This window comes from Crinia signifera, chromosome 1, assembly GCF_055691185.1.
Source record: "Crinia signifera chromosome 1, ASM5569118v1, whole genome shotgun sequence".
NCBI classification, from domain to species: Eukaryota; Metazoa; Chordata; class Amphibia; order Anura; family Myobatrachidae; genus Crinia; species Crinia signifera.
Window position 1 is genome coordinate 186,008,355 of NC_139217.1, and position 21,205 is coordinate 186,029,559.

The window sequence follows — 21,205 nt, forward strand, 5'->3', positions numbered from 1 at the left end:
GAGCGTGTGTAATTGGGTTGCGTGCGTGTATTTGTTGCACTTTCCGAGAAAATTTGCTTGGTATGTATGAGTATGTTCGCACAGCAGGATGATGGTGTGGCCATTGGACTCTACCAACGAGCACGCAAGTGTGTGTGATATTATTAGTCCACTCCCATTTGTGTACCATTGCGAAGACGCACGTTCGCATGGGTATGGGCGTACCTTCGCATATTGCGTGCGTAGGTTTGACATGCGCAATGGTATGTGCAATTTTTTTATAAAACAAATGGATGTGAATAACCCCCATAGTCTAATGGTTGTACGCACAGTCGCACAGCTGCATTTTTGTATGCAAAGAGAATCAGGCCCATGGGGTGTAGTCCTATGGTTGTATGCCACACATAAGTGTAGTCCCATGGTTGTATGCACAGAGAAGCAGTCCCATGGTTGTTTGCACACATGCACAGCTGCGAATGAGATACACAGTATCAGGAATGTTTTGGAAATGTGCTGGGTGTTCCTGGGAGCTGACTAGGAGGTTGCTATTCAGATGCATGAAGATGGTTTATGTTATGGGCTTATAATGACTTGGTCACGGGTGTGTCGCTGAGCTGGTTACAAACTCAGATGGAGACCATATGCTGATGAAGAGTCTGCACCTAGCATGAGGCTGGTGCAAGTCTCTAAAGATGCACCAGGTGGTACAGAATAACAACAGCATGTAAAGATGCACAAGGCTGATACCTCTGTTCTTCCACAGTCAGGCACGTACAGTACATTTCCATCTAGGAAATGGCTGATTGTAGGGTAGGCACATAGTAGCACACACTGGCTGGCACCACATAGTGCAAGTAGAACTGCTTGCAGTAAAATGCAAAGCAAGTTACAGTAAGTACAGTTGTATGTGCTCACATTGAGGTGTGATATATTAAGTTGACGTTCAAAATGGCAACATGTCGACATCCACATAGAATGTTAGCTTTGTGGATGCTAAGAGTTGGCACATCATTATTGACATTTTATATTGGCATGTCATCTGAACATAACATTAATTAACCATAAATAAATAAGTGGGGGGACAAAAATGTATTTATTACTGTACTTGCCATTCAAATTGGAGGGTTTTTGGAAACCATCTGTTTTACTTTAGCTGCATTTACAGTAAAGCACAGATGTTTACTTATCTTTTTAACACTAAAATCTAACCATAAACTCACCTGTCAACATTGTGTGTGCGCATGTGTTGTGTACTGTACATTCATGACTTCATTCCCATACATATAGATAGCAATGTTCTGCCAGTCACTGTTGGCTGGGAACTGTCCCCTGTTGCCCTACACTTATTAACACCTGTCAGATTTGGGTGGGATATTTTGTTTCTGTGCAGGGTAAATACTGTCCGCTTTATTTTTACACTGCAATTTAGATTTCAGTTTGAACACACCCCACCCAAATCTATCTCACCCTGCACATTTTACATCTGCCCCACCTGCAGTGCACATGGTTTTGCCCATTTTGATAACAAATTTGCCATGCAATCAGGTCTGAATTAGGAAATATGTTTCCCTTAGCTAAAGTGTGAAGCCCCCCCCCCATCTATGATTAGTGGTTTCATAAATATATCATTTCTACTAATTATATTTTATATTTACTCATAAAATCCAACATACATAAAGATATACCTCCATACCTGTCCTTTCAAGGAGGTACTGTATTATCAGATTTTAGGAGATTTAGGAAAATGACCGCAAGCACTTACTGTATACTTGAATGGCTCAGAGGTATAGATGGTTAGTGGATTCAAGTTTTTAAGAATTAATAGTAATGATGAGGTCTCATTGTATTCACACATTTTACTTGTGGTTGGGACAGTGTAGTAACATATTTTCTTTTTGAGAACACTGCAGCTAGCGGGCCTATTGAGGTACAGTATATTCTTACAAATCTTTATTTTTGTGTAATTGAGAGTATGTACACTAATGTAAGTATAGTGCGGCCCAGGTGATTGAAGCAGAACAATAAACTGTGACTCCATGGCCCGGGAGGTTAAAGCAGAACATTATTCTGTGACTCTATGGCCCGGGAGGCCCGAAGAAAACAAAGCAACAACAAAGCAACGACTTTGTGGTTGGAGTGGTTAAAGCAAGAGAGATTGCTTTAGACTGTGACTCTGTGGCCAGGGTACTTACATTTTTTGAGTGCCAACATCTTAGTAAGAGATGTTCAAAATATCTGCTAAAAACTCCAGCATCGCTCACATTTGTTATATAAAATTCAAATAAAAAATGTGTAAAAAACGGTTAGATGTCCTATATAAGGTAAACGTTACAGGTCATTATGATGAATACAAATGTTTGCTTGGCAATTTTCACACCTATTTTGACAAATTCACTTGGCACTCAAAGGGTTAAAGTAGTGAAGAGAACCATTAGACGGTGACTCTATGACCAGGAAGGTTAAAGCAGCTAAGAGGACAATAGAATTGTGGTTGGAGTGGTTAAACCAGGGAAGATACTTATTAGACTATGACTCTATGGCTGGAGCGGTTAAAGGAGGGAAGAGATCCTTTAGATGGACTCTATGGCCAGCGTAGTTAAAGCAGCGATGTGAACCATTAGACTGTTACTCTTTGTTGTCCAGACTTTGGTGGGATTATGCAGCCTCCCTGCCCCATCGCACCATTGGCGCCATCCATTGCTACCTTGACTGCGGTGATGCACGTGCAGATTGACAAAAATCACAATTTGCAACTTTCGGCAATTTGGGTGGGTTCTTGAATCAAACCTTAATATTTGAAAGAGGTTATGTATTGTAATATTTGAGGTAAGGTAAGTTTACCTTTAATAAATTGTCCTCCAAGACACTAGAGGAAACATGTTTACATATTATAACATTTGTATTATGCTACAATACTTTAACCGTTGTAAATGTTTTTTTTTCAAACAGTGTATAAAACATTAATAAAGAGTCTCGCCAAAAGGCATTCCATATTATTTATTCATCTTTAGTCGTGAGTTTTGACATCTGTGGTTTGGAATGTAATTTGAACAGCAGATGATTGATCTCCACTATTAGGAGGAACCAATATACCAATATTCAGATCTAAACTGTAGTAAAAAGCTCAGAAGGTGGGTTATTGCCTTAAGCAAAAAGTTACTATTATTAACAGGCTTTTTGATTTATTATGCACAGTTGGGTTTGTACTCAACAAACATCAGTGTGACCATTAAATGCTATGAACTTTGGGGGTTATTCTGGTCTGTTCGCACGGGGACTGATGTTTGGCTCAGCTGCATTTCTGCACATGTACTGTACATATGCCAGATGTGTGCGGCCACGGCTGTAAAACATTCATTCACAGCCCATGCGAGCGTACATGGTGTGCGACGGGGGCGAACGTCCCAGCATTCGCAGGGCAGCATCTGGTGGACTTGCGAATCAACCAGAATAAGGTCCTTTGTATTTTGTATTAGAAGTGTAAGCAGCAATAGCCAAGCTGAAACCTAACTTTATGCTACTCTTATTGTCACACCTGAGGGTTGAACTTGTGTGATTTAACCTCAGGGGCTGGATTATAAAGGAAGATAGGAATCTTAATAATCTTTGCCCACATCAATGGGCAGGTCTCTCAGCAGCAGTGTAGCTACTGCTTTAAGGCCTGTAATGTGCTGCTTTATGGCCCGCAGCCTGTCTTCAGAAAGAGTGCAGATGGTGTGGGTTCTGTTGGTGCAACCAATGGTGTTGCCTAGGGATGTGCAGGGTATGATTGCAGCAGTGGCGTAACTACTTATTATGCGCCCCCCGCCGCAAAAAAAAATTGCCCCCCACTCCCCCTCCCCTCGGCGCCCATACCTGCCCACCCGCTGCTGTCTGCGGTAGGTACCTGCCTGCCGTGCCGTCATGGTCCCGTATCGCTGGCTCCTGCTGCTAACAATGAAAAGTGACTCTTAGAAAATGGCTGCCCCCATACTGAAGACAGAAAACGGTCTGCAGTATGGGGGCAGCCATTTTCTATGTGTCCGTTTCCATTATAGAAGCAGGAGCCAGCGCTAACAGAAACGGGACTGTGACGGCAGTCACGGCACGGCAGGCAGGTACCGCAGACAGTGCGGGTAACTATAGCCCCGCAGACCCCCGGCGCCCAAACTTTCTCTGCGCCTCCCCACCACCGCGGGGGCTGTGGAGCTATAGTTACGCCACTGGATTGCAGCATCTGTGGATAGCAGTATGAGGCTGTGACTGAATGTTGTGGAAGGTGTTCGCCCTTATCAGCAAATATCTGCCCTTCAAAAATACTCTGTGTGGGGGTGGGAGCACAGTGGAAATTTTGCTATGGGGTCCCAAAAGTATAGTTACGCCTCTGGCTCTTATTATGAGGTGGAGTCCAGGGCTCGAAGGCATGGTTATGGATACTGGAGTTCTGGAAGGTGAGTATTTGCTTGGGTGTAACAGTGAGAGTCTATGGCAATGAGGAATGAGAGAATTTGCACCGGACTGGAACCAGATACTGTATAGGCTGGAATTGCCTGGAATCAATGGAGGACTGGAATCAGCTGAAACTGAAGAGATGTTGGTAGTTGAGGATACTGGATGTGGTATTAGAAGTCGCTGATGTAGGAAATCGATGGGATTTTGGATATAGTAGAAAGGGATGCTGCAGGTAAGTATATGAACTCAGGTAAAAAACACTAACACAGGCACAATAAGAGTTCACTGAGGATGACATCGACATTGATGTTTGGAGCACCGATCATGGCGGATAATGATGATGCTTTCAGAGTGGTGACTGGTAGAAGCAGGTGGTACTTCGGTAATAAGTGATAATAGATAGTCAACAGTGAAGTTTAAAGCTCTGATGATAATCCGATGGTGAACTGATGATGAATCAATGGTAATCAATGATGATTGGGAGACTTGGTAATGACCACTGGGAAAAAACGAAAAAGCTTTAGATAGCTCAGAAGGTCTTCTGGAACCGATAGAATATCGATGATGAATTGATAGTGATAACGAGGTCAATGGTAAGCTGGGAACCCACAGATAGTAGCTGAAAAGCTAATAACAGCCTCTGGAGATTGGCTGGAATTGATGGAGGTTTTTGCAGAGTACACTGCATGGAGTTAGGCTGTGCTGAATGGTAAAATCACTAGTCTGCAGACAGGATATCACAGGAGCAGGTCCAAGGATACTACTAGGCTGTAGACACCATTGCACTGATGATTTAGAAGATCTTCCCATCGTTATAGTAACAAGATGTTGTTGATTGGCTGGAGAGAAGTGATGTCAGAGATGGAGTTTCCAGATTGACCGCTGAGAGTCATGTGACAGCAGGCAAGATGGCGGTGCCCCTGTTTGGAAGAGGGAAACTTGCTGTGGTGGAAGCGTGGCCTGAGAGATTACAATGGACACGGGCATAGTGAGGCACTGTCAGGATGAGCGGATTGCAGCAAAGCTGTGTGCGCCACAGTGACAGGAAGGACGCTGCTGGATTTCTGGTGCACCTGTAATCTGTATACTCCACAAAGAACTCTTTAAGCACTTTAGCGCAAACCTGGAGAAACACTGGATCATGACACTTATCTCTATATGCTTCTGGAGATGTTTGATTTACTCAGTGCAGTTGTTTGATAATTGCTTGATTTACGAATGCTCTGTTTAACAATCCATGCTGAATTATTTATCTATTACCAGTTATTTTTTATTGTGCACAATCCTCTTAAGTTAACTTTCTCCTAGGTTATCCTTTATTAAATCAGCAGCAGCACTGATGACCTGGGATGTCCATGCTGTACTTTCTGCACCTATGGTAGCTATGCCCATGTATATAACACATGTAACCATGACAGGGAAGGAGGGCGCCACTTATATCTGGGCTCCATAACAGCTGCGCTCTCTGCACCCAGGGCTTAAAGTGGTCATGCAGAGGTGGGGGAACTCATTTCTCTATGCCACCTAGTTACCCCCTTCTCCTCCCCTTCATTAGGCAGAGACAGGGCCAGTGGTAGGGTTTTTGGCATCCCTTTGCAAACTAGAATGCTTTCCTTTAAGAGTTACTGTGCAGGGCCAATGTGGAGGTTAATATGTTCCACCTCACCATTAGAGGTGGGGGAATTCAGTTCCACCCCGTTCCCCCTCACTTTAACCCCTGCCTGCACCTATGGTAGCTGCACCCATTTATATGGGTTGGGATCATTTGGTCTATTGCATTATGGTAGAAAGTCATTAGGTCGAATCCATTAGGTCGACATGCTAAAAGGTCGACATGATTCTAGGTCGACATGGGAAAAGGTCGACATGATTCTAGGTCGAAAGGTCATTAGTTCGACAGGTCATTAGTTCGACAAGGTCATTAGTTCGACATTGTCTATGTCGACATTCACAAGGTCGACATGGGGTTTTTCACTGTTTTTTTACCTGAATGTCAACACAGTCGACATGGACACAGTTTAAAGTGCACTGCATCCCCTCGCATCGCTCGCTGCGCTCGCAATGCGTCGGGCACGGTGCCTCGCTACGCTCGGCACACTATTTTATTCTCCCACCACGCCCTAGTGGATGGTAGGGCATGAAATACCGCCTGTCGGCACATGTTGGCTCAAAAAACAGTGAAAAACTCCATGTCGACCTTGTGAATGTCGACATAGACAATGTCGAACTAATGACCTTGTCGAACTAATGACCTGTCGAACTAATGACCTTTCGAACTAGAATCATGTCGACCTTTTCCCATGTCGACCTAGAGTCATGTCGACCTTTTAGCATGTCGACCTAATGGATTCGACCTAATGACTTTCTACCATAATGCAGTAGACCAAATGACCGCATCCCATTTATATAACACATGTGACAGGGAGGAATCTGGGCCCCATAACAGCTGCGCTCTCTGCACCTATGGTAGTTATGCCCTTGTATATAACACATGTAACTGTGACAGGGAAGGAAGGCCCCTCATCTCTGGGCCCCATAGTAGCTGCACTCCATGCACCTATGGTACAGTAGCTATCCCCTTGCTCAACAACCCCCTTCCTGCCTCTGAAGAATAAAGCAAAATTTGTGTTCTGTATTCAAAACAACATAGTGCTCCCTTTCTGATTAAACTCATTCATAAACCTCTAAAATAAAATATGCCACCATGAAGCAAATAATGAGTACAATATTTTCAGAAAAGGTCATTATAATATGTTGCATAAAAAGTTAACGGTAACTAACAAGTTACATTATTATTATTATTATTATTTTTTTTACATAAGATACACAATCAATTCACCCATTGGCTTTGTTGGGACTGCCCAACTAGAAAGTTATTTATTGGCCTTTGTAACATTCAAAAGAAATATAGTCACTGTATAAGCATCACTGACATTCTTTTGCCTACGTGACTGCAGTGTACATTTAACACACAGAAACTCATCTAAAATTCTTGTGTGGGTGTGAAATTGGAAAGAATGATTGGCATCAGAATGCCAAGGAAATCCTGATGTGCATTGTAACACCAGAGATGCGATAAGCCATATTGATCCTTTATTATCTTGTCTAGAGAAAACATTCAAACAAATTGGATTTCCAGCTTAGTTAATTAGGTACTGAGCTTTTGTCAGAAATTAAAGTCAATGCAAATCAGCGTTTACAGTGGAACCAATGGATCTTTCTGGTTTCAAATGAATGACAAACATTTCAAGATGTTCTCAAATCATTTGCGTAAGGTCTTTAGGGGCATCTTACTAAACTAAAAAAATACATGTTAAGAACATAAGTATTAGTTTAAATTTAGATAACATTAATGCTGCTTCACAGGAAATATACTGAACTAGCAGCCCGCTCGAGGCAAAAGCTTCGAAAGATAGTCTGCTACCTTGTGATTCTTGTGATGCCTCTGTGTTTCTGTATGTGTGAAAGAGAAAGAGATGTAGTTTAACTCGCTGCCAGCAGATGGCAGTGTCATTACACACAGACACTAGACATATTATATATATATATATATATATATATATATATATATATAATTATTCTGAAAACTCCCTATAGGTAAAGCTACATGTCCATGTGGGTTTATTAATTATTTTTAAATAATCTTTTGTGATTTTCTTGCCATTGTCATTATTATTATTAATATTATTATTATTATTATTATTATTATTCTTTTGTTTATATGGCACCACAAGGAATCCGCAGCGCCCAATTACAGAAATTGAGTTATGTAATGCAGTGTCAGTAGATGGTGTTTTGCTATCAAAAATCTTTAGGGCCCAAACTGTTAACATTCCGCAACCTGGGAACGATCCAGCAGAGTGCAAGAATGATAACATGATTATATATAACTAGGTTAAATTAAATGAGAAATTTAAAGCACAATTAACAGGTCTTCAATGCTAACACTAAGGGGTGTGTTCCCTAACTAGCAGGCAGCACCGCTATAGGCTGCCCCCCTTGTCGAAGGCCTGAAAAGAGTGTATGAACTTGTGGCTTGGCCCTGTTTTTATCACTCTGGGGGCGTTCCCAGCATAGCAGCACCCCAGCCTATAGCGGTGCTGCCTGCTAGTTAGGGAACACACCCCTTAGTGTTAGCATTAAAGACCTGTTAATTGTGCTTTAAATTTCTGCAACATGTTAGCCATAAACTCTTGTTAAAGAAATGATGCTTTGGCTCTACTGCTTTCTGTACAAAGTCAACCTTACATACTGAAATTAAGTTATCTGGTATCCAGTAACCAATGTGATTGTTCTCAATCCCGAATACATTCTTGCTGGGCGATAAGCAACGAAACAAGACATAGACATTCACAACTGATATAATGCGTCATATATATTTTACAGCAGATGACCTTTGTGAAAAATATGTTTGAAATGTACAAACTAGATATAGTTAACAGATTGATAAAGAAACGTGAAGAAATGTGACATATTATATAACAGCCAATCAGATATTAGTTAAAATATGAGCAAAAGCCAACATAACTGTCTAATGATAACGTGATTCAAATGAATAATATTACCTGGTCTGCAACGTGTTTTTAATTAAAGTAAATGTTAACCTTCTCCCAAGGCATTGGCACATCTCCCTTAATGCAGAATCCCAGGGTTTCCGGTATAACACAAAGGTGGAAGTGGAGGAGGTGGAAGCAGGGGTGCAGTACAGGTACAGTATGTCATTGCAACTCAACCAGTCACTTTTGCAATCATATAATAGAGTTGACCTCTTGCAGATTAGTTCATACAAGTAATTTTATTTGAACTGTTTGCTGTGTTTTTACTTAATGTCTTAACGGTTACTTTATGCAAGTTTGATACGTTATTTTCTCTGGTCCTTTAGGATTACTGTATGTGTGATCCTATTTGTAATCTTTGAATTGCACCACACATTTGCTGCTGTGTTGATAATGGTTGCTTTATATTATCAACTGAGGCACTATTTTGCGATGCCTCAAAAAATTACAAAAAAAATGTAATTTAAACTTTTAAGTTCATTTTTTGTAAAGGCTGCATGATCAAGTGTAGAAATAATAAAAGGTTCGCTTTACAGAGTCTTAAAATGTAATATGTAATGCTCTTATATAACCTGCTAGGCATTTGAATCTGTTCCTTACCTTGTAACACATAAGATAGATCATTTCTAAAAGGTCCTGAGGGATTGTCAGCAGGTCCTAAAAGGCAATAGTCATCAATCGCGTCAGATATCCCATCTGAAACGCTGTAGTCTGACTGCTTTCCACCATTTTCCTCTAGGCAGTTTATTACAGGATACACATGTGCCTCTAGTTCCGTCTCATTCCTTTGGTCCATATTTTCTTCATGTTCTTTTCCACATAGGTCTGTTAAAGATTGCAATTCTGTCATATTAGGGTTATAGCATAAAGAATATACCATATTAAATAAAAAGTGAATAAAGGTAAATGAGTTATGTCTCCACATTATAATGTAATGCAATGTAGTAATGTTGCTTGCGCTATATTATATAACATAACATCGAAGAGCTGTTTCTTTTGCCTCCAATATGATTTGCAGCTACTGTAGGGAATATTAAAGACTTCCCTCATTCCAAATAACACAGAAAACAATTCTAAAATAATTCCAAGCACAAAAATCAACATTACCTGTTTTAAATATAACAAGTTCTATTTGTATAATGGGATTCGGCCAAAATACGGGATCCCAGCAGTCGGGAGGCTGACAGCGGAATTCTGACAGCCAGAATCCTGATACATCCCAGAGGTAAGTACCAGGGTTGGGGTTAGCACACTAGGGCATAGTTAGGGTTAGTCTGTGCAGGCGGAAAGGGGGGAGGAGGGGTTGGGGTTAGGGGTAGGATTTGGCATGTGTTGGGATTCTGGCCATGTGTTCCTGCTGTTGGTCTTCTGACTTTCAGGATTTAAACTGCCAGCATTTTGTTCCCAACCACTTTAAATATGTTTCTTTCTTTTTTTATCTAGTCATACACTGGCATCTCCTGCTAAACAATTAGGTTCCTAAATAGCTGTGACTTTTTGCCACACACAGATGTATATCGTCCGATCTGAAAACATTTGCTGGAGCTTTACTCATACCCCGTTCACATCACAAATGCCAGGTCTTCATCATATGCAAAGTGACAGGGGCGGGGCAGAGCAGCAGCGCATCATCAGTGGGCTTGGGAGGAGGCAGCATTTTGAGCTGACGCTGCCTCCTCCCTGTGTGAACGGGTCCTTTCACACCACACAGTGACCCAGGTTATGACAACCCGGGTCGGGCCTGGGTTATTTGTGCAGTGTGAAATGGGTTTAACAAGGTCAGTCAGACTGTTAAGTGCTTTCATTGTTTGACTGCATCTAAGTTCCACATTAGATGACTCCCAATCAGGGGCGTAACTACCATAGGTGCAGGGGGTGCAGCTGCTATGGGGCCCAGAGCTGAAGGGGGTCCATCTTTGCTCTCATTCTAATATGTTTTGCATACATTTATCACCATCAGCTGCTAAATAGGGGGCCCTTACAAACTTTTACTATGGGGCCTACGAATATCTAGTTACGCCTCTGCTCCCAATCAAACGATTATACATACAGAGGTAATTTGCAGTCAAACAATTCTATAACAATTTAATTTGTTTTCAGAGTTTTAGTATTATGGGCATTAAAATGTTTGTTGAACCTTATCTGAAGATGTAGCAAGCATTTGATTATGATATCATCCAACCTATTTCAGGCAATGTACATTTTGCATGTGCGGGATTGAGATTCCTTACTATATATTGTTTTTGCCACCAGATGGCTTCCCCTTGGCAGAATGGTCCTCAGGATGTTTGATGAATGAAAAGTAAGCAGTACATTTTTAGGGGTAACTCAATGTTCTGCTTCAAGCTACCCGAAAAGGCACTTCATGGCAATGTATATGATCAATTTTAATTTGTCATCAAATAAAGAGGTGCAGGAAAATGACCAATGATTTTTTTCCATAGTAAGAAGTAATATACGAAAGAGAATTTCATAAGATATATCAGAATTAAAATCCTCCTTAGTGTGCTATGCATACTTTTAAAGCAACATTTCGGGGAGACCGTAAAAACAACACCTATGAGCGTGGTGGATATGCACTGCCTGATGGGCTTATATCCAAATGTAAGGAACTCCAAGCCCCCCGGAGTGTCAGTGCTGCGAAGGGAATAGCATGGTGATTCCCTACAGAAGCCTATGGGCTTCTTACCGCAGTGCTGTGTGAGGGACCCGTCATGGATCGCTCCCAGCATGCCCTGCAGCTCTTATCGCAAGAGCTGTCCCTTGCGTTAATAACCGCATAAGTTAGAGCATATGTGTTTATTAAGAATGCGGTGCCCGGTGATACAGGGCAGTGGATGTTGGAGCATCCCGCCCATAGTCTCCATCACCCCCAAAAAGTAGTCAACTATCCCGCATCACTAGGCTGGTGTGATAATCAGTGACAATCAAGGAGCAGTGGGAAGGGGGTGGGTCTAAATGACAGAAATATCCAGAATACCACCAGATTTTTTACTGCTTTCATAAAACTCACAAATTCCAATGACTTGCTTTTTACATACTTATATATTTCCACTTCAGTCTCTGTCCCTGCTACATACAGATAACTTTCATAGGGCGGGATGTACAAATGAGAAAAAGCATAAAACCCCCCATTTCCCAATATGTACTAAGCCTTGGCCGCCAAAGCTTCCTGGTAAAGGGTAATGTAAGCTGGGTTTACCCTACAGAAGCTTATTGGCTTTTTTTTACATCTGTGCTGTAGAGGGAACTGGTCAGATCCCTCCCAACACCACCCATGGCCACCGTGGGTCACTCTACTATGCATGCTCAGAGGGACTCCCAGGGCTGAAACTCAGAAGTCCAGTGACTGGAGTGACAGTGCCTGTTTGAGCTGAGGACTACACATTCTTTTCTCCACCGAGCACCCGCGGCAGTTGCAATTGATAAACCGGGAGTGCCAGGCTGACTTTTCTGCTATATATATATATATATATATGTCTAGTGTCGGTAAGTAACCGAAACACTGCCAACTGCTGGCAGCAAGTGAAACAACATCTCTTTCTCTTTCACACATACAGAAACACAGAGGCAATCATAAGGTAGCAGACTAGCTTTTGAAGCTTTTGCTTCGAGCGGGCTTAGCTAGTGGTATATAACTATGCTAGTGCACCTAATTAGGGCAAGCTAAAACCCTATTAACAAACCTTAATATTTAGCTACTTTTCCTAAAACAGATATTTTCTACATTATATAAAACATAGTGTGTGGACATGACAAATGGTTCTTATTAAAAAATAAAAAAAAACTGACAGCATTTTCCTTTTTTCTCCCCTTTCTGATTATCTTTTAGTGTTTTGACATTTACTTAATGGTAAGTACACAAAGCTATCAATAACCTGTAGAAACCCTGCCAACATTTCAACACTGCAATGAACAGGCATAGGAATGTGTCTTTGGAACCAAGCGCACAAATGAAAAAATGTTAAATTGATGTGATTTACCTGCACACTCATCCATGTCCACATAAACGTCTCCGTGCTGAAACTCTACCCCATCTCTGGGTATATCAGCCTGATTAGCGCTCCCTGTTTCCTAGAAAACAGCAAGGAATGGGAATGTCAGCAGAGAAATACTCAAATTGACAGGATAAGACTAGTGACATACAAATCATATTTTATTTTATTCATCTTGTTGTAAATATGATTTTTTTTATGCCATAAAAAAAATCAGCAGAGATTAGGATGTGTGTTACCTGTTTGATGTAGTTTACATACATTTACATACATATAAAAGAAATTTAATTTAAATGTTGTTTCAACTCAAAAGTTAAAGCTAAATTGGATCTACAGTAATACAGTATATTGTTTCTCTGAACAGATTAAAAGCAATCATGACTGTGAGCTGTTTGATCTCTGCCCTTTATTGTACAGTTGTCCTTCATGCCAGTTGCCCATATAACTCAGATCCATCCCTACCTTGTATTTACAACAAACTCACTGGGTGAAATTTAATAGGATGAGAGATTCAGAAAGTGAGAGATTTGGTAAAAAAGCTCCAATTTTTTTAAAGCGGCAATCATTTACACTGCAAAATCAAACTGGTTTTGCAGTGTAAATGATTGCCGCTTTAAAAAAAATGGAGATTTCTTACCAAATCTCTCTTTTTCTGAATCTCTCATCCTATTAAATTTCCCCAATTGTCTTACAAGGCAGGGATATTGTATAGTAAGGCTGTGTAAGGCCAATTAGTCATACCTCCCAACTTTTAAATATTGCCTCTGGGGACTTTTAAATATCATCTCCAGTGGCGGCTGGTACCTGATTGGGGTAGGGGGGCTGCCTCTGGCCAGAGCGGGGGTACAGCGATTCAGGCACCCCCCTCCCCCTGTCGCCGCAGCAGCTGTAGCAGCCGCCGCTGCCTCCTCTCCTGGTCAAGGTTAGACAAATCGTCCTATAAAATCGCTTATTAAAAAAAGGGTTGCCAGGCAAGAATATTTTGACTAGGCGATCTGCAATGAATACCAACTGAGTATGTTAATACTAGTATAGTCAAAATCGCCCATAGACAAATCGCTTAGTCAAAATCGCTGGTGCATTTAGTCAAATCGCTTAGTCAAAATCGCTGCTATTCACTACTGAGGGAGATATTCACTAGGCGATCTGCAATGAATACCAATCGAGTATGTTAATTCTAGTATAGTCAAAATCGCCCATAGGCAAAATCGCTTAGTCAAAATCGCTGCTGTATCTAGTCAAATCGCTTAATCAAAATCGCTTAGTTAAAGTTGCTCACTAGCAAAAATCGTTCCGTGTGTACACCTCTTAAGGAAGGACATATTGTATTACATTTTATCAAATTTATTTGGTATGGTGCCAAGGGACTGGTAATTATCGGAAGTAGTATTCAAAAAGGGAAAAAGAGATGACCCAGCAAACTTTAGACCGGTAAGCTTAACTTCAATTGTGGGGAAATTATTTGAAGGAGTTCTAAGAAATGAGATCCAGGAATATTTAGTGAGGCATAATATTATCAGTGGTAACCAGCATGAGTTTGTAAAAAATCGTATCTGCCAAACTAACCTTATAAGCTTTTACGAGTAGGTCAGCAAGAACTTAGATATTGGGAATGCAGTAGACATAGTCTACCTGGATTTTGCGAAGGCCTTTGATACTGTACAACACAAGAGCTTAATTAATAAATTGAAGGTGATGGGACTAGGGTTAATCTGTAGAACAGAAATATTTAAGAGAAACCAGCGCTAGAATGTGCAAATATTAATGCGATTCTTTATGGGAAGGGAGGATAATTTCCCATATATACTTTCTTGAATGAAAGCAACCCGCAGGAACCAGATGGAACAAAGTGGTTTTCTGCAAAACCCTTTGAGACCAACACTTACTTCAGTGTTCTGTCTCGTGTTCCCGTAGCGTGTTCTTTAACAGGTATTTCACCAGCATACATACAGATCCCACAATAAGGTCTTTGGAATGGAACTTACTTTATATTTCAGTCCCGCGTTCCCGTAGCAGGTACTTGACACACAGGTAATCCACTCGTCCACAGGTAAAAAGGATTTATTGGATACAAGCATGGGTAAAAAACATCACTGCGGTGGGGTGACGGCTGAAGTAAAAAGGAGATGCGGCTGTTCCGGAGTCAAGCGCTGCAGACGCTGTCAATCTGGGGACACCTCCGACTTTCTTACAGCTTTCCTCACCGCTGTACAGACTGCCTGGATGTAGGCAGTAGCAGCATCAACGCGTTTCGGAAAGATTTTCCTTTTTCAAGATATGCTGCACTGTTTCCCGGGTCTCCTTTTCAAGGCTGAGAGGGTTGGTCATCTGACCTATTTAGCCAATCAGAGAGTCCTATAACCCGGCTATAGTATAATATGGCAACGATACATAATTATACCATAATAGAAACAGATATAACAAAGTACAAAAGGTGTGTGCAGAAGAGCATACTAATGCACAAATACACTTGATACATATTTTAACAATCATAAAACCACAAAAATTTATTTAAAATTTATTTTAAAAAACAAGGGTTAACCCCTTCCTGACAGAGCCAGTTTTTGCGTTCCTGACAGAGCCCTTTTTTTCAAATCTGACATGTCTCACTTAAGTGGGGATAACTTTTTTTTGCTTTTACTTATCCCAGTGATTTTGAGATTGTTTTTTCGTGACACATTGTACTTTAAATTAGTGGTAAATTTGGGTCGATGCAGTCTGTGTTTTTTTGTGAAAAATACCAAAATGTCGTAAAAAAATGGAAAATTTAGCAATTTGCAAAATGTTAAATTTTCTGCTTGTGAGACAAATAATCATACCACTCAAGATAGTTAATAACTAACATAGACCATATGTCTACTTTATGTTGACATCATTATTTCAACTTCCTTTTAATTTTTTGGGACACTAGGAGGCTTCAAATATGAATAGCAAATTCTCAAATTTTCAAGAAAATTTCAAACACTGATTTTTTTAGGGACCAGTTCAGTTCTGATGTGACTTTTAGGGACTTGTATGTGAGACACCCCCATAAATGATGCCATTTCAAAAACTGCACCCCTCACAGTATTCAAAACAGCATTTTGGAAGTTTGTTAACCCTTTAGGTGTTTCACAGGAATTAAAACAAAGTGTAGGTGAAATTTCAAAATTTCTTTTTTTTTGCAGAGTTTCAATTTTAATACGTTTTTCTAACGAACACAGTAGATTTTACTAGAGAAATGTGACTAAAAATTGATTCCCCCAATTCTTTGGTTTTCATAAATATCCTATATGTGGCCCTAGTGTGCACGGTGACCAAACCACAGGCTTCATAATAGAAGGAGCACCTACTTGATTTTGGAGCCTCCTTTTTATGAGATTTTTTTTTAGGCACCATGTAGGTTTCTAGGCACCATAAGTGCTAAAAGTTAGGAACCTCCCCCACAAGTCACCCCATTTTGCAAACTACACCCTTCAGGGAATTCATTTAGGGGTATAGTGTACATTTCAAACCCCCAGGGGTTTCACCAATTTTGATACAACTGGGCTGTGAAAATGAAAAAAATTAATTTTTCATTTTCACAGCTCAGTTGTATCAAAATTGGTGAAACCCCTGGGGGTTTGAAATGTACACTATACCCCCTGATGAATTCCCTGAAGGGTGTAGTTTGCAAAATGGGGTCACTTGTGGGGGGGTTCCACTGTATGGGTGCTTCAGGGGTCATTCAACCAGAATCTGTGCTGCAAAATCCAAAAATCACTCCTTCCCTTCTGAGTCCTGCCATGCACCCAACTGGTATTTTTTGGTCACATGTGAGGCATTGCCATACTCGGGAGAAATTGGGGCACAGATTTTGGGGTGCTTTGTCTCCTTCATTCCTTGTGAAAATGAAAAATTTTGAGCCAGATCTGCATTTTTGTGTAAAAAAATGTAATTTTTTACACAAAAATGCAGTTCTGGCTCAAAATTTTTCATTTTCGCAAGGAATGAAGGAGACAAAGCACCCCAAAATCTGTGCCCCAATTTCTCCCCAGTACGGCAATGCCTCATATGTGACCCAAAAATACCATTTGGGTGCATGGCAGGACTCAGAAGGGAAGGAGTGATTTTTGGTGGTGGAATGAATGGTGGGTGCTATGTCGCATTAGCAAGACCCCCGAAGCACCAATACAGTGGAACCCCCCCACATGTGACCCCATTTTGGTCACCAGCTTTGGGAGGGGGGCTGGCGCTGCGGCTGGTGGGGGGTTGGGAGGGGTGCTGGCGCTGCGGCAGCCGGGTGGGTGGGAGGGAGGGGGGCTGCCGGGTGGGAGGGGGGGGGCTGGCGATCGGTGGTGATCGGTGCTGTACTTAACAGCACCGGTCACCACCGATCACTGTGTTACCGAGCGGCTTAGCCGCCGGTAACACAGAAAACGCTGCAATTGGCTGTTCACATTTGAACAGCCAATCGCAGCGATCGCCGCGAGGGGGGATGTCTGCTGTCAGGGACAGCAGACATCTCCAAACTGTCACCGCGTCTATAGACGCGGTGACAGTTTATAAAACCATGACGTATATATACGTCTTCGGTCGGGAAGTACCTCCCGACCATGACGTATATATACGTCATATGTCGGGAATATCTGTCTGGAAGCATATATATATATATATATATATATATATATATATATATATATACATATATATATATATATATACATATATATACACATATATATATACACATATATATATATGTGTATATATATATATACATATATACACATACATATATGTGTATATATATATATATACACATACACACACATATATATATATATATATATATATATATATATTTATATATATATATATATTTCATTATAACCCAGTTTATTATTTACTGCTGCTGCTGCAGCTTGCGGGGGGGGGGGGGGTGGGAGGGGGGAAGCGCTGCGTGCGCTGATGCTGTTGCTGCTGGGGGAGCCGGGTGAGCCTGCTGTTCCCCTGGAGCTGCCGGGTGAGTGCCGGGTGGGTGGGAGGGGGGTGCTGCCGCTCGGTGGTGATCGGTGCTGCACCGATCACCACCGTTTTCTGTGTTACCGAGCGGCTTAGCCGCCGGTAACACAGGAAACGCTGTGATTGGCTGTTCAGATTTGAACAGCCAATCACAGCGATCGCCGACCGGGGGGGGGCACCCCTGCCCCCCCTGGGCGGCGAGGGGGGATGTCTGCTGTCAGGGACAGCAGACATCTCTTAACTGTCACCGCGTCTATAGACGCAGTGACAGTTAGAAGCCATGACGTACATGTACGTCAAATGTCGGGAAGTACTTCCCGACCATGACGTACATGTACGTCAAATGTCGGGAAGGGGTTAAAAAGAATCTCTAAAATCATTTGTAAACATATAAACCGTATTAGCCGGGTTATTATGAGGATGAAAGAGAGAGATAAAAAACATGATTAGTAAAATAAAACAAATCTGTCATTACCTAGAGAGAACCGGCATGTTATAAAAACCATTTACATTCAAAATCCAGGTTTAACCCTCCTGGAGTCAGAGTTTTCATATCAAAAATTGTTTTCATCTCTAATCTTGCGAGATCCCCTTCTGTATTGCGGGTTCTCCAATTTTTATTACAGAGTTTGATCCCACAAAACATTTTCAATGATCTAATGTCACAGCAGTGCTTTTCTTTGAAATGTGCCGACACACTGTGTAGATCGTATCCCTTTTTAACATTTCTTAAATGTTCTGTCATGCGTTCTTTCAACATGCGACCTGTGCGGCCCACATACTGTAGACCGCATATGCATTCTAATAAATACACTACGTTTTTGGAGCCGCATGTGATAAAGTCCCTGATGGTGTAGGAACGCTACATAGATGACGTGCTGTTCATATGGGGAGGAGATGACCAGTCACTGTCGGATTTCTGCATTCATCTAAATAATAATCCGTTTAATATAGAACTCACCTTTGGAATCAGTTCTGTAGAGGTCAATTTCCTCGACCTTACTATATATATAAAAGAGGATGCACTGAACACCAAAAATTATATAAAACCCACCGATTGTAATTCCTATATTGGATTCGACAGCAATCATCACCATAATTGGATCCGCAGCATTCCAAACAGTCAATTTCAAAGATTGAGAAGGAATTGCAGCGATGTCGACATATTTAAAACACAGGCCAATAATATGGTTAATGATTTTAAAGAAAGAGGATATGACCAGAGATATTTGGATAAAACCATGGAAACCTGCAGTACCCTTAATAGGGATGATTTATTAAAAACCAAAAAAATCAGTAGTAATGCAAAAAATGAAGAAGTGCTTTTTATTAGCAAATATTCCTCACAGCACCGGGTAGTGGAGAATATTATAAAAAAACATTGGGGGATCCTCATTAAAGATCCTGCTTTAAAAACTGTATTAAAAGATAAACCATGTTTTGTATACAGAAGAGCTGACAATCTGAAGAATCACTTGGTAAAAAGCGCCATTCCAATGGATAAAAGACCATCGAGGATAACATCGATGGGTTTCTACAGATGTGGCCAATGTAGTATGTGCAAAATGGTCCCTTTTGACAAAAAAATTACCACTTACACATCTAATGTCACCAAACGTTCCTACACCATCAGGGACTTTATCACATGCGGCTCCAAAAACGTAGTGTATTTATTAGAATGCATATGCGGTCTACAGTATGTGGGCCGCACAGGTCGCATGTTGAAAGAACGCATGACAGAACATTTAAGAAATGTTAAAAAGGGATACGATCTACACAGTGTGTCGGCACATTTCAAAGAAAAGCACTGCTGTGACATTAGATCATTGAAAATGTTTTGTGGGATCAAACTCTGTAATAAAAATTGGAGAACCCGCAATACAGAAGGGGATCTCGCAAGATTAGAGATGAAAACAATTTTTGATATGAAAACTCTGACTCCAGGAGGGTTAAACCTGGATTTTGAATGTAAATGGTTTTTATAACATGCCGGTTCTCTCTAGGTAATGACAGATTTGTTTTATTTTACTAATCATGTTTTTTATCTCTCTCTTTCATCCTCATAATAACCCGGCTAATACGGTTTATATGTTTACAAATGATTTTAGAGATTCTTTTTAACCCTTGTTTTTTAAAATAAATTTTAAATAAATTTTTGTGGTTTTATGATTGTTAAAATATGTATCAAGTGTATTTGTGCATTAGTATGCTCTTCTGCACACACCTTTTGTACTTTGTTATATCTGTTTCTATTATGGTATAATTATGTATCGTTGCCATATTATACTATAGCCGGGTTATAGGACTCTCTGATTGGCTAAATAGGTCAGATGACCAACCCTCTCAGCCTTGAAAAGGAGACCCGGGAAACAGTGCAGCATATCTTGAAAAAGGAAAATCTTTCCGAAACGCGTTGATGCTGCTACTGCCTACATCCAGGCAGTCTGTACAGCGGTGAGGAAAGCTGTAAGAAAGTCGGAGGTGTCCCCAGATTGACAGCGTCTGCAGCGCTTGACTCCGGAACAGCCGCATCTCCTTTTTACTTCAGCCGTCACCCCACCGCAGTGATGTTTTTTACCCATGCTTGTATCCAATAAATCCTTTTTACCTGTGGACGAGTGGATTACCTGTGTGTCAAGTACCTGCTACGGGAACGCGGGACTGAAATATAAAGTAAGTTCCATTCCAAAGACCTTATTGTGGGATCTGTATGTATGCTGGTGAAATACCTGTTAAAGAACACGCTACGGGAACACGAGACAGAACACTGAAGTAAGTGTTGGTCTCAAAGGGTTTTGCAGAAAACCACTTTGTTCCATCTGGTTCCTGCGGGTTGCTTTCATTCAAGAAAGTATTTATGGGAAATTATCCTCCCTTCCCATAAAGAATCGCATTAATATTTGCACATTCTAGCGCTGGTTTCTCTTAAATATTTCTGTTCCACTTAGTATACTGGAGTTTGATGGCTCCATAAAGAGTTACCAGCAGCTTTCTGTTCTACCAATTACCCTCACAGCGCCTGGTCAGAAACGCCCTTTGTATATATCTGAGTAGGGTTAATCTGTAGCTGGGTGAGAAACTGGCTGCAGGACAGAGAATAGAGAGTGGTGGTAATTGGGGAATTTTCCGTGTGGATTCCCTCCTCTATATCAATGATTTAGAGGAGGGAATGCTCAGCAACCTATCCATCTTTGCAAATGACACAGTCTGGTGATTAATACGGATTAGGATGTCTCCACACTACAGAGGGATTAAAATAAA

The 21,205-nt window shown here is 41.0% G+C and overlaps 1 protein-coding gene across 2 annotated transcripts in view; it reads right to left on the reverse strand.

Annotated features, from left to right (window-relative positions):
- BANK1 (B cell scaffold protein with ankyrin repeats 1) overlaps positions 1–21,205 on the reverse strand; it is a 418,472-nt gene that overhangs the window by 119,359 nt on the left and 277,908 nt on the right. For both annotated transcript variants that reach the window (XM_083179030.1, XM_083179029.1), the window contains exons 8-9: positions 12,950–13,040; positions 9,567–9,791 (exon numbers count right to left, since the gene is read on the reverse strand). In XM_083179030.1, coding sequence (XP_083035156.1) covers positions 9,567–9,791; positions 12,950–13,040 — 316 coding nt within the window. The remainder of the gene's footprint in view (positions 1–9,566; positions 9,792–12,949; positions 13,041–21,205) is intronic.